Source organism: Acinonyx jubatus, chromosome A1 (genome assembly GCF_027475565.1).
Source record: "Acinonyx jubatus isolate Ajub_Pintada_27869175 chromosome A1, VMU_Ajub_asm_v1.0, whole genome shotgun sequence".
Taxonomy (NCBI): Eukaryota; Metazoa; Chordata; class Mammalia; order Carnivora; family Felidae; genus Acinonyx; species Acinonyx jubatus.
This window is the reverse complement of record NC_069380.1, coordinates 5,168,695-5,183,127: the sequence shown is the minus strand read 5'-3', so window position 1 is coordinate 5,183,127 and position 14,433 is coordinate 5,168,695. Positions and strand designations below refer to the sequence as shown.

At 47.6% G+C, this 14,433-nt stretch overlaps 1 protein-coding gene across 3 annotated transcripts in view; it reads right to left on the bottom strand.

Moving 5' to 3' along the window:
* Positions 1–14,433, bottom strand: part of LOC106988928 (phospholipid-transporting ATPase IB) — a 624,663-nt gene that overhangs the window by 535,248 nt on the left and 74,982 nt on the right. For all 3 annotated transcript variants that reach the window (XM_027064563.2, XM_027064562.2, XM_027064561.2), the window contains exon 2: positions 2,290–2,434. In XM_027064563.2, the coding sequence (XP_026920364.1) occupies positions 2,290–2,434 (145 nt within the window). The remainder of the gene's footprint in view (positions 1–2,289; positions 2,435–14,433) is intronic.

The following is a 14,433-nucleotide window of genomic DNA, read 5'->3' as shown; positions in this document are numbered from 1 at the left end:
CCTCTAGACATCTCCTGTAAGTGGAATGAGGACTTCTGGGACAGGCTTCTTTCATTTAACATCATATTTAACTCTCACCCCATATCGTAGCAAGTAATGTAGTTCATTCCTTTCCCCGGCCAATAGTATTCCATTATACCGATACTTGTTTATTCATTGACCAGTTGACCGACATTTGGGTTGTTGCACTTTGGAGCTGTTAGGATCACGCTGCTATGATCATTTGTGCACATGTTTTTGTGTGCACAGTTTTTCATTGCCCTTGGGTAGACATACCTAGGAGGATTGGTGGGTCACATGGTAATTTTGCATTAACCCTTTGAGGAGTTGCCAAACTGCTTTCCAAAGCAGCTGTACCACCGTTCATGCCCATCATCAGTGTAGGGAGGGCTCCAATTTCACCACGTCCTTACCAACACCCAACGCTTGTCGTCTTTTTGATTAGAGCGTGTGAGTTTGGGAAGCAGAAACTCACTGTGGTGGACGCTCTGCATTTTAAACCGAGCCCGCTCATTCTTATCGGGACCTCAGCTATTCCTCTAGGCTACATTTTTAAATGAAGAGTATGTCCCAATGGTCATTTTTTGTTCTAATTTTTTAAAAATTTTATTTAAATCCAAGTTAGTTAACATATAGTGTAATAATGATTTCAGGAGTAGTATTTAGTGATTCACCACTGACACTTAATACCCAGTGCTCACCCCAATAAGTGCCCTCCTTAATGCCCATCACCCATTTAGCCCATCCCCCCCCCACCCAACACACCCCCCAGCAACCCTCAACGTGTCCCCTGTATTTAAGAGTCTCTTATGGTTTGCCTCCTCTTTTTTTTAATTTTTTTTTAAGGTCTACTTATTTTTGAGAGGGACAGAGTGCGAGCAGGGGAGGGGCAGAGAGAGGGGGAGACACAGAATCCGAAGCAGGCTCCAGGCTCCAGGCTCCGAGCTGTCAGCACAGAGCCCGATGTGGGGCTCGAAGTCACAGACCACGAGATCATGACCTGAGCCAAAGTCGGACGCTCAACCGACTGAGCCACCCAGGCGCCCCTGCCTCCGTCTTTTTATCTTATTTTTCCTTCCCTTCCCCTATGTTCATCTGTTTTGTAAACCAAAATAAAGCCTAACACTAATAATCTAGCCCCAAACAACCTAACAGTCCCTTAATCAATGGAGGGGTCACCTCCATATAACATGCGCCATTATTCTACCACAAACTCTATCAAGCTACCGTCATGCCCAACGGCCAAACCTTTTTCAATAGGGATGCCTGGCTAAGCAGCCTGCGTAAGGGCTGGTGCTGCTGCCGAGTATTTAAGCACGAAACGAAGTTTCACGAGAGCTTTCGAGAAACACTGGGTTGCAATTCAAGCTTGTCAATAATCTATGTGTAACCTGATCAGTTAACTTCTCTATACCTGTGCATGGTGTTCTGAGCCATCCACAGAACCACATCCTCTGAAGTCACTCGTATAAAGTTGTCTACGTCTGAAAGTTTAATGAAATGTAAAACACCTGCTAACACCCATGCCCAACGATCTTTCGCACAGCTGAAAGAACTTCAGCTTTCATTGAGAAGGTGGGTGCTATTTGCAGCTGTGCTAGTTAGACGCCATATGAGCACAGGGACATTATTTAACATCTCTGTTTCTTAGTCTGAAGGTAACGTTCTTTAAGAGGTTCTGATGATTCCTTAACCAAGTCCAGCTAAAGCATCCGAGACGGTAGCCAGCAAAAAGCAGACACTTAAATGTTAGCAGAAAGAGGGATGAAAGCTAACTCCGCACAAAGTTTCCCAGCATATAAGTACCTCATAACCAATGTTGGGGACCACCTAGGGCTGAGTGCGAGTCCTTGTGTCCTGTGGGAGTCCTTTAGAAAGCACTTCCCTACATTATGGTCTGCAAATCGGTAAGGAGAGCTCTCATTTAGCTCGAAACAGGACTAGGAGGAATTCTTGGAAGGGAACCCAGGGATGAAAAGATAAGAGACCTCATTTTTGTCAGGGCCACAATAATAAAAACTTCCTCGGGGCTCACAGAGAGCCTGAGCACAGAACAGAGCCCAGGAAGAGAAAGGTAAAGGCTGTATTCACATGACCCCATTGGAAGCTGGTAGAGACTGTCAGGCTCCCAGGGGGACGGGGGAGGGGAGTGGAAGGGGCTGGAGGAAGAGATGGGGGCGGAGGGTGGGGACCGCTGGCTAGGTGTGTGCAAAAGCCGCCAAGAGCAAGATGAACCCCATCCCAGCCGTGAATCAACTGTCCTTGTGTCTCTCGGCCGCCTCCCCCTACCTGATCTGGTTGTCACGGAATTTGTTGAGATGCGGCTGGTTGAGGTAAATGGTGCGGGCTGGTGCATCCAGCTGGTCTCCAACAGACGTGGCCCGGGACATCTCATCCTCCGCCTTCCTGTAGCCCGAAGAAGGACGAACAGGTCCTGCAGAGACGGGGTGCGGGCAGAAAACAAAACACAAAGAAGTCACGCCAGGCAAGAGGCGGCGAGCACGGGCTGCGGGCTGGCGGGCGGGGACCGGCTGGGAAGGATGCTCTCTCTCTCTCTCTCTCTCTCTCTCTGGGCGCTGCCGGGCCCGCCTATGTACCTTGGCTCCCCCTGGAGACCTGCCGCCGCAGCTGCTCCCGGCTCCGCCCCGCCCCCTCCCGCGCCCCGCCCCCTCCCCGGGCCCCCGGGCGCCGAGGAGGGAGCCTCTCCCGCGGCCGACTCCGCCCCGCCCCCTCCCGCCCTGCTGCGGCCGGAGGCCTGGCTGGCAGGGGCACCGCTGCCCGTTGCAGGGGCGGGGAGGGGCCTCGGGGACAGCGGGGCCAGGGCCTACCTCCCCCCACCGGTGAGCTCCCCCTGCGGGCCCAGGGACCGCTGTCCGGAACTCGGTTTTCTCGGCTGCTCTGATTGACTTTAGGACAAAGATGCCAGCAAAGGGGCTGTGCTCTGCATTGGTCGCCGCGGAAAGGGACGGCCAGAGCACATCTCCGTGCCCTACAAAGGAAATTCCCAACCCTCGGGGGTGATGATGGGCTCGGCTCCGCCGTGATCCTGAACGCACCGGCTGCCCTTCCCCCTAGGTGTGCCTGGCAACCTGAGGGAGGTAGCTTTACCCATCCCGGTTCACGGAGGGCTGCGTGATCTTGCATTTCATGGCGCCCGTTGGGTTCCTGTGGTTAAGGCACACACAAGTGTATCCCCTTAAGAGTTGACTTCAGTCCTACAGTCAAGCCCCTCTGTGGGCCAACCGACCCCCACCCCGCCCCCACGCCATAACCTCCACGTATGCAGGTGTCAGCATGGAGAATAATGACACGCCCATTACTGGACCGGCTACACCTGAACACACCCCCGTCGCCAACCGCCAAGCGTATCCCTTATCACCAGGGGCAACCCACCTCAAGAACCGACCCTCAGGGAGGGATGCCTGAAGTAAAGGATCACAGAAAAATAAATGCCCTGCAGAGGAGGCCTCCTCTCCTTTTCCATACCTACATCTTCGAGCTACTATCTGCCATGCCTTCCACCTATCAAAGAAATGAATGATGTATACTGTTTAAGAAACCGACATCTCATTGCAGCAAACACCTACTTCACAGCTGCAACGAACATTCATTGACAGAGAGAAATCTTGAACGAGAAAGTGTTGACATCTGTGGAAAGTGATTATAATCCTATTCATCGTGATCACATGAGGGGAACAACCAAAACAAAATCGGTTGAGAGCGGGCGTATTATCCCGAGGAGTATTCACAGCTGGGTCCCCGGTCACAGCGCGTTAGCTGCTCCCCATTTGGGGACCCCCATCTCCTCAGATGCTCGCTCCCTGCCTCCAGCCTCCACTCTCCAGGGTTCCTCTGGCCTCACAGGGGACTGCTCTGCCCTCCACTTATTGACAAGGGGCAGCAGAGAGCAAAAGTTCCCACTTCAAGACTGACTGGCCTGAGAGCCCGGCCGGGGCTCCCACACTTCAGTCAGAGAACGCTGGGTTTTAAAGCACTTGCTGAATTAAGGCAGATAGGCTAGTTTCAAAAACATTCCCTTCATAAAAATACCGCTTTTTTTCTCTGCCCATTTACCCTGCTCTAGTCACCTCCAGCCTCGATCATCATTACCTGATATTTCTTTATGGTCCGTCTTCCCACGGCCAAGAGCAGAAGCTCCAGGACAACAGGGACATGTTTTGTTCAGTACAGTGATCTCTGCACCTAGAACAGTACCTGGCACATAACGGCACTCATGTTTGCTAGTCGAATAAGTCATTTTCACTCAAGTCTTCTAAAGGGTCGCTTTGAATTCCCCAGGCAGAGATGCAATGATTCACACAGAGGGCTCAAACGCCATATGCTTGTATGGGTCAGAACAGTCCATTGCTTAGACTGTATTCACTCAGTGGCTCTTGACCCTGGTGCACATTATCATCACCAAGGGAGCTCCCACAATTATATAGGCCCTGGGCCCCACCCCCACAGATTCCAACGTCTTTTACTCTGTTCTCGAGTGTCTTAAGGGATACCAGTGGGCAGCCACAGTTGAGAATCACTTGTTGGATGCTGCTGGGAACAAACAAACAAACAAAGGCCTAGCGCCTACTGTCAAAATGTTAACCAGTTTAAGGTACTAAGGTATAACTATGGTTACCAGTACACTGTGGTTCAGGACAAGTGACTAAGAGTGGGCTTGACGGTGCTAAGGAGGGTCAGGGGTCAACAGCCTCTATGCGCGTGAGGGGAGCTGGTGAAAAAAAGAGTTGGAGGACAGATATACAAGCATTAAAGTATGGGTAAGGTTTCTGTTAGGAAAGAGGACAAGGACAGTTGGGGGCAGGAACTAGAAAGAAGTTAGGCAAAGGCCCAAGTAGACAAGATGTATAAGCCAATGAAACCAAACAAAACAAAAAACGAGCACTGAGGGGTCCAAAGTGGGCAATAGGAAGGAAGCTGGGGGGGCGGGGGGGGGGGGGCGGGGAAGGACTGGGGAGGAATTAAATGCCAGGCAAAGAAATTTAAACTTCATCCTGAAGGTCATCTGAAGCCACAGACGGTTTCTAAGCAGGGGTGAAGTGCAGCTGGCAGTGAGGTACAAGTAGGAGCAGAAAGAGGAGAGGATCTGTAGATAAGGAGATCAGGTAGGAAATTAATTCTACAATCTAGAAGCAAGAGGTTAAAAAGCAAAACTTCAATGGAGAATGGGCAAAAAAAAAAAAAAAAAACGCACAGACAGGAGAACGATCTCAAAAGGAAACCCTGTAAGACTTTTTTGGGATTGAATGTGTGGGCCAGAAGAAAAAAGAAAAAAGAACATTGGGTAATTCGAATTTGAAGAAGAGAAGATTGGGACAAAAAAAGCACTAGTGATAGAAATGAGAATGGAAACCATTTTGCCCAAACAAGAAGTTAAGTGTTGGATAACGCGTGTTGGGGTGCAAACAAATTACACAATCAGAGACAGAATTACATGAAATAATGTCTCCCAAGCATCTACCATGCATGAGGCCAACTCACCTTTCTACGCTACGTCAGGGCCGGCCTGGAATTTTATTCTGGATAGCAATCATTACAGTGCCCCCCCACCCCCACCTTCCCCAGGATGCCAATAACTTTCTTCTACCTCAGTGGCCTCATCCTAACCAAGTCCTGCTTTGGAGAAAAACATTAATCTCTTCCAAATACCACACATCTGTCGAAAATATATCGCCTAAAGAGAACACTACACCATATATAGCGAAGCACAGCATGACTAAGGTTTCAAATTCAGACTCCTGAGATGAATCCTGAGTTAATGCATTTTGAAAATACCACCGTGCAAAAGTAGAGTATATGCTTACAACTCCCCCGTATAAACAAGCACAGTGTCAGCAGACAGTGGGAGTTCAATAAATATCTGTTGAGAAAGAAACCAAGGTAAAAAGAATAAAGAGAAACGAGAGTGGGAAAATGGACAAGCACTAAGCTTGCCTACTACACAACAAGAAACGCCGACAAGACAGCTGACGGCCAAGGGCATGAGGACAGGGACTTTGTCTTACTCATGGTTCTAGCCCTGTCATCCTGAATAATGCCTAGCACACAGTAGCCAGTCTGTAAATATAGATAAAGGGCTAATGTAGCAGGTCCCTTTTGAGGATGCCTACCCAGCTGCTGAACCACAGACTCCCTTGTGTGGTCACTGAACCTTTCCCTTCCCATATGCAGGCCAGGGAGCCCTGGACAGGTCTATGAAAGGGTCAATGCATGCATCACAGCTTTTTTTTTTTAATGTTTGTTTGTTTGTTTGTTTGTTTGTTTATTGAGAGAGGGGGAGAGAGAACAAGCTGGGAAGGGGCAAAGAGAGAGGCAGAGAGAAAATTCCCAAGCAGGCTCTGTGCCATCAGCCCCAATGACATGGGGCTCGAACTCATGAACTGTGAGGTCATGACCTGGGCTGAAACCATGAGTCGGACGCTTAACCAACTGAGCCACCCAGGCATCCCCACGCATCACAGCTTTTCGCACCAGGGATAGTTGCTTCATCCAAGTTTGACCATTAGAGGAGTCTTCTGGAAACTTTGACAGGTTTCTGCATGTGGCTGCTCTATTAACATACACACTCTGGGTCTCTGGATGGCCATCTTCTACCCATGGAGTAGGCAGGGAAACAGAGGGTTTCTTTTGAAATAAAGATGAAACCATTTCAGGGAGAGCAACAGAAACTGTCCCAACAGCTTTCTGGATTCTGGGTAATTTCCTTCCCAGATCTTAGCTATACTGGGGTCTCTGGGTTCCTTGACCCACTCCTGAATAACCAGAAGTGCTAATCAGTACTGTGAGGGAGCACAGAGAACCTATTTGTTTCCTTCAAGACAGATATGCAAGTAAGGTTAAAGAGGAGGGAGAAATACCTATTCACGTATAGGTCACCCTGGGGCGGGGGCAAGGTTTTAGATGCCCGGGCACAAGTGCCATTAGATGCCACAACCCACACCCCAAGAAGCCGGATTTGACAGAGGAATGTTTTTGTGGCAACACTTGGCTTGGGTGATTTGGATAAAGCCCAGAAATAGCTGGAAGGTGATTGGCTAAGTAAAGAAGCCCCTCCTTCCTTCAGAGTTTCTGCCAGGATAGTAGAAAAAATTTTAAGAGGATAGGCACAGAGGATGGGTGAAGAATAGGGAAGGGGCAGAGGAAAGAAGCCTAGTTCTGCCACACATGTCACGGATCCCTACAACTCTCCCACGGACCCCAGCCACCCCGTGGCTCCAGCTTGCCTGGTAATCTCTTCCCACTCACTTTCTTCGTGTCCTTCTAGTATTTTCATGTTGCCGAATGGCCCAAATGTCTCATTTATATCTGTGGCAACAAGGACGTGAAGTCACTCGCTAGGGAGCAGGGACAACGCTGGACCTCCCACCGGCAGGTGAGCAGATAGAAGTGAGGACAATGCCTCATGTCTCCCCATTACATAAATTAATTCCATGGAGATCATTCTGGAAAGAGAAGGAAAAATCTTAACAGGTTTCTGAAATCTGTTCCTATCTAATTAATCATACATTATTTTATGACTGTTGATTATCTAATATACATTTTAGTGTTGGTCCAGGGAGTTAAGAACCTCAAAGAGTTCAACATTAAAGGGGAGTTAATAGAAGGCAAATTTTTACTAAGCATATTATTGCCTTAAGCAACATAGAAATAAAATCCTTCACTCTGAACTGCAGTATTTTTCTCTAACTCAGAACTCCAGAAGATGCTGGTGACTTATCTAGTCCACTTCCCTCGCAAAGAAGTTTCACTACCTCACAGTAGAAATTCTTGGGAAAGAAATACTCTAGTCTTCCTAAGTCAGAAACCTATTAAAGGGGCAAGCCTCTTTCTAGAACCTCTGTTACTAGTTCTGTGGGAAGTCAGACCCTGGACATTGTTGTGGAATAAAGAGTTTGGTTGGTCTCTGTCTGGGCTTCCTGGGGGAGCTTCTAACCCCTTGGAACTACCCCAGGGGCAGGAGTGTCTTTGCTATTCACGGTGGGGCCCCAGGACCATAACCCAATTTTATGCTAATGAGGTGACCCTGGTGGGCCCCTAGGCCATTTTAGAATGGGGGTTGACCAGAAAAACCAACCATGTGATTAGAAGGTTGGGGTCTGACCTCCCAACTCCAGGGAAGAAGGGGAACTGGAGACTGAATTCAGTCATGTGGCCAATGGTCCAATTAATTATGCCTTGTAACGAAAGCCCAATAAACACTACAAACACCAAAGCTCCGATGACATGTCCTAAGGAGCTTCATATGTGGGACCCTCCCAGATGTCACCCTAGTGTCTCTCTCCATTTGGCTGGTCCTGATTTGCACCCTTTATGATAAAAACTGTAATCCTAAATATAGTGCTTTTCTGAGTTCTCAGTTATTCTAGCATATGTTGAAACTGAAGGGGTAATGGAAATCCTTGAATTTGTAGCCATTTGGCCAGAAGTACAAGTGGTCTAGGCATCCCTGAGCTTGCAGCTCCTGTCTGAAGCGAGGGCAGTCTTCTAGAAAACTTATGCCCTGAACCTGTGAAGTCTGAACTCACTGTGGGTACTTGGTATTACAACCGAACTGCAGACATTACTTGGTGAACTCTACAATGACAGAACCAAAAGGGAGACGTTACGAACAATCACAGAAGTGTATCAGGTCAAACGCAAGATAGGATTAGAGAAGCCAGATCTGCAGAAACTTGAATCCAATGCTCCTTCCATTAGAACAGGCTGCCTTTACGGGCCTCAGCAAGTCGGGACACCAGCTAGCTTTGGTCTCTTCAACCGCAAAACAGAAATCGATGATAGAAATCAAACGTTGGCAAACTTTCTGTGAAGGGTCAGACAGTAAACATTATAGACTCTGGGCTACATACGCCTTTCTTTTTTAAACACAAAACTCTTAAAAATGTAAAAACCGTTCCTCACTCACAGGTCAGATTTGGCCCACCGGACACAGTCTGCTGACCCTTCATACACACGAAGTTCTTTCCAGTTACCAACCTGATTACATCACAACTCCCACCTCAAGGAAACATTAAATATCTTCCACGGTAACAAAACAGGACATGTAAAGAGCAAACAGGATCTTCAGCCTTTTGTTCCTGGAATTAAGTGGATTGGGTCTTTTCTCCTCATTTTGTATGCACTTAAAAGGTATGTAAAAGATGGTTCTCTTTGCCTCCAGAAAAGTTTCCAGGAAAACAGTACTATCATCAGAGAGCTTTGTAACCAGAGGCACGTGTGTGTGCGTGCGTACGTGTGGGCGCGTGCACACACACACCCCTCCCCTGCCCCAAAGGTTTCAAGTTCAACTCTGGCCATTACACTCCATATTTACAAAGATGTTTCATAATCCTTCAGAACACAATGACACAAAGCAGTCCAGCAGCCGGGGAAGCCCTCGAGCCATTACCGCTCCTAATCAAACACACATAATGAAAATGCGGTCCAAATGCGAAATGCGGTGATCCTAGCCACGGCGGACACGTTTTGGAGGCCTTTTCTAGACCCCACTTTGCGCAAACCACAGCTCTCCGAGTATAGCAGCTGTGATCCATTTCTGTCCAGGAATTTAAAAGAAATAGAAAGAGAAAGGGACACTTTTTACTGCCAATACTTATTGGCTTCTCTTTTCTCTTTGTCAGGGACAGAGAAGGGCAGACACTGGCCCCGGCCTCTTGAGGATTTAAAATACTGTTGAATGTTGAATTTATCCAAGCGGGCATTGGGCCCTTCCTAGATCTAAGGCATTTTGCTAGGCATAGGAGTGCACAGTTGAAGGCCCAGGCTCACGCTTCAGCAGAAGCAACAGAAACGGAGACCGAGATACAGGGGAATCCAGAAGACAAAGATGACTGCCAGTCTTGCCAAGGCCAAAGACCAGGGTGACTTTGTTGAGGAAGCATCGGAACCAGGCTTACAAAAATGAGTAGGATAGTATGATTTGGCTGTGTGGAAAAAGCAGAGTGTTCCAGGAATAACGGCGTGCGAGCAAAGGCACGTGCCAGCAATACGTTATATACAACCTACTTGGCTCCGGCACCCGGGGGTGAAAATGGAGCCACAGTAATTTGAGGCTTTGTTTCCACCTAGGACAACATTGCAAAGCAGGCTTCTAGTTCCTCGAAACGCATTTTACACCTTAGATCATTTAGTAATTCACAAATGATGAATGTTAATGTAAGTGAAGGCAGATGTGCTTTTAAGGAAATCTCTTTAATATACAAAAGCGAAAACGACCAAAAAGAAAGGCTAGGTTTCACAGCAGTCAATTCAGAGGATTTTTCTATATGACGGGCCGGATTGGCCGAGGCTTAAAATTACAAGCCCAGGGACTTCTGTTGCAACTCCCTGTTGCTAGGGGATGGATACTCATCACTCCTGGGGCCAGGAAACCGGGTGCAAATTAAGGGCACCAACCTTAAAAAGCTCACTACTGTTTCACTATATGCATGAAGGTAGGCTTTGAACAGTTAATCCTAGGAGAGGTGCAGTGTTCTTTGAAGTTGTTTGTTGCCTGTCCTAAGCATTCAGAAGATACAAAACACCTTGGCCAAAGGTGTTCAGATTCACGGAGTGTCGTCTCAGAACCAGCCCACCTGTCCCGCATCATCAGTCATCTCTCTGCAGGCCCAGAGGGGCCCAGCAGCTTCTAAACCTGCTCCCAGACCACATGAAAAGTACCGGTGGGCGATTCAGGAAAAGGAAACTTTTTCTTACCTCTCAGTTATATGTCACACATCTCCCCTCTTTGACTGGGGAAACTTTCCCCAGGGAGAGAAAAATTAAGATGTTTCTTTTCAGATGGATTTCTTCTCTTCCCAACCCCCCCCCCCCCACCATCACCACCACCCCCCTTCCACCTCCTAAAGATCAAAAGGACAGGCAAGCTTTTCAGTGTACGTCCCTGACCTCATTCTTTCTGGATTCCAAACAACCCTTTGCAAACCCAACTCTTCTTCAACGTAGAAAATGCTGACAGCCAAGCCCTCCCAGGTCTGTTGTAAACCCTTTAACGGAGAGGACAATTAATCCCCAAAATCTCATTAACAAGAGGCTGGCTTGTCCGTCCCTGCTATTTTTGAAAAGCATAAGGGGAAGACACCTTGATATTTCTCGTGGTGGATCTTCTAAACCTTCCCCAGGGAGGCAGAGGCACTGAGTGCATAGAAGTCACATCTCAAGTACAAGAGAAAGGCACATTCATTTGCTCCAACTATCATGCTGTTTCACATGTAAGTCCGCGCACCCTGTGTGCTTCTCACCTCGGGTCATATGAAGCTATCGCTCTTTACTTCTGTCAACAATCTTAATGTAACCTTCAACATTACAGGCAGTCAGATTTGAAAGGGTCCACCAGGAGGCCAATTTTACTCCCAACTCCACGGATACAACACATTCTTTCCCAGTTGGGATGGCTTCCCCTGATTTTCTTGTTGATGTGACATTCTGTGTATCCCATTTCTTCTCAGACACAGAAGTGAGAAAGTTCCAAATATGGGAAAATCTTTATAAAGGAGGAGCGATGCCAAAGAGACGCGGACGGGGTCCGTGAAATCCCGGCATCCTCCACCGACTCGTGTCGCCAACTCAATTAGCTGTCTTTGCCGTGTCACTGACAGGTCATGCACAGTTACGGTAAGAAGCACAATCTTTCGTTGAGCCTGGTCTACGCACTCTGTATGGGTTAACCCATAGAATTCTCAAACCACTCATGACAAGCATGTTCATTTTGGAGATAAAGAAAACGGGGTGATTCACCAACTAGCTTTGTATCTGTAAGTTGAATTTTACTCGTTATGAGTCATTTATATGACCTACGTTATAAATAATTTGAGGGTGGGCTTCAAGGAGTTTCCAGAAATAGACAAATATTTGTTGCTGGTCTTGTATCCTTATTAGGTTTGGGTTGATTTCTTTTTCTTTAACTGAAAGTATAGCCCCAGAGTCTATACATTAAAAACACAACTCCCCCCAAATGCCAGGCTCACAGGCAACATGGTGGTGGTGGTGGAGATTACAGGACTGGGTGCTTAACCCAGGAAAACAAAGTCCCTAGAGAGTCAAGTGCCCTGAAGGCAGGAACATATAGAAGAAATCAGTAAGTCAAGCAGCCAAGCAAAACAACGGAGGCAGATGGAAGTCGTTCATTCATCCGAAGTTCAGAACATTCGATGTGCACAACGTCAAAATCAAAAACTCTCTCCCTGCCTTCAGAGAACTTGCAATGTGGTGAGGAAACCAATCTGTGCAGAATACTACAGCACAGGATGTGAAAGGCCTTCTTCCACCTGCATTTTCTTCCTCTTAGCGTGTTTGCCTCCCAACAACTCTCTTCTGAGAAGTCTTCGCTCACCACACATCCCCAGGTTGGGTTGGAGGTCCCCCCTCTACTTACAGGACCCTCAGACATGGCCAGGCAGGGAATTCTCCCAGGGAATGTTTTTCTCAGTCTTACACAACCTCCAATACCCATACCCAACTGTCCCATCTGTGCATTTTCCAGGTCATAATTACTCTGTGTGTCTTTCTGGTTGAAAAGGTCTCTAATTGGAAAAGTATAGACTATGCCTTATTGATCTTACTCTTCCTCAGCATCTGTGGGAGCAGGAAAAGAGACCTTGAATGCTATGGGTGTGTGGTGTCTAAGAGAAACTAGTATTTCCAGCTGTAGTAGTAAGGGGGCAGTACTGGAGAGATTTAAGAGGTCTCTCACTACAAAGCCAGCAACTGAGCTCTACGTAAAGAGCTCCAAAGGGTAAATATGGAGAAGGACATCCAGAGGAAGACAAAGCCATGGGCAAACATGCGCTGTGAGCACTTGACTCATTCAGCTTTCTAGGATGCCCTCTTAGGACTGTACTCTACTCCCCTCCGCACCCAGATACACAAGAACGACAAAAGCTCCTAACTTTTGCTTCCCTACACAACACTGCCTCTGAAAACCAGAGCAAAGAGTAGGGAATGGAAGGACCATTTTGACAGACAAGGTGTGAGAAGCTAGATGACCTAGAAGTGAAAACATGTACGTAATTACACAGATGTAGAGTCAGAAATGGTGTGATAGAGCTACAGATCAGGGAAGGTGTTCACACAGGGAAGGGTCTCTAGTTTTAAGAGAGCCTTGGGCACCAGAAGGACAGCGGCTAATTTTAGAAGCAGATCAAAGGAATTAATGAACAAAGCCTGGCAGATGACTGGATGACAGGGAGGGGAAAGACCAGAGGCCGGTCATTTTCTGATGATCTTCCTTTACCTATGGATTTCCGATCACTTAAGCAATTAGTTTCCCCTTGAACGAAAGGACTTTCACAGTGGACCATGAAACTGTAAAGCGAGCACAATGAAATACCCTGTCTAGGTAGTAGGATATCCTTATGACCAATAATTCTTTGAAGATGAGGGAACTGAGAGGCCCAAATGATAGAAGCATTGCCTACCACTCTTAGACAAGAGTTCAGTCCACTGAAGACACTACTTAAATGGACTGAATGTTACAAAAGCCTGCCAGAATTGTCCCAAGTTCTCAGTGACATCTGACATACAATCCTGGACCATAACTAAGTTTCTGTAGCACTCTCTACTTTTCAAATCCTTTGTCAATGCACTAGCAGCAAGGGTGGTCACAACCAGAGAATCCTGTATCCTTTCCAGACCTTCCTTTTACTCTGCTGACAATCTGACTCAGTTCTACACACCCATAGCTGAAGATGTGGGGGTTGGAGGAAGACAGCACTAATCAACGGACTACCCTCTACAGAATTTAGGGATGCCCTCTGAAATGGACCTCCATGCCAGGAGATAAAATGGACTTATAACATGGGGGAGGGGGGAAAACAGGCACTCCACAAGTTCAGTAAATGCAATGTTACTAAGACCAGAGTATCGCCTAAAATTCTGCAGTTAAGTCCTAGCCATTGTTAATGAAGATGGTGACAGGCCCGCAGGCTGTAACTTGCCAAGCCCAGTTCTGGAGGTTTCCAATGGACCAGCGTCACAGCCCAAGGCTCTTCCAGCCCAGCTCTGCTGCCTTCTCTCTTTGCCATCACAGGCAGCAGATGAGCACTGCTACAAGAAGGCTTTCCTCACTCAATCCCATCCCATCCCACCCCCACCTTCATCTTTCAGAGGCATTGCCCCAAAGGAGCCTCTCCTACTCCTAACCCCACCTCAGCGCCCGTGGTCCCTGGATCTAATGTACCCTGGCTGCAGCTTGCGTTTTCCCCTTGACAGAAACGTGCATAGTTTCTGGTTTCATCTGAATAACCACGGCGATGGCTGAACTGCTCTACAGTGAGTTGACAAAAGTACCAACCACAGAGTGAAACACACACGACACTTGCAAAGAGACTTCCAAGCAACCAAGGATCGAGCACAAGAAATAAGACCATACCATACCCCAGAGAGACGCAAAGCAGGGGATCCAGAGGGCAAAGATAA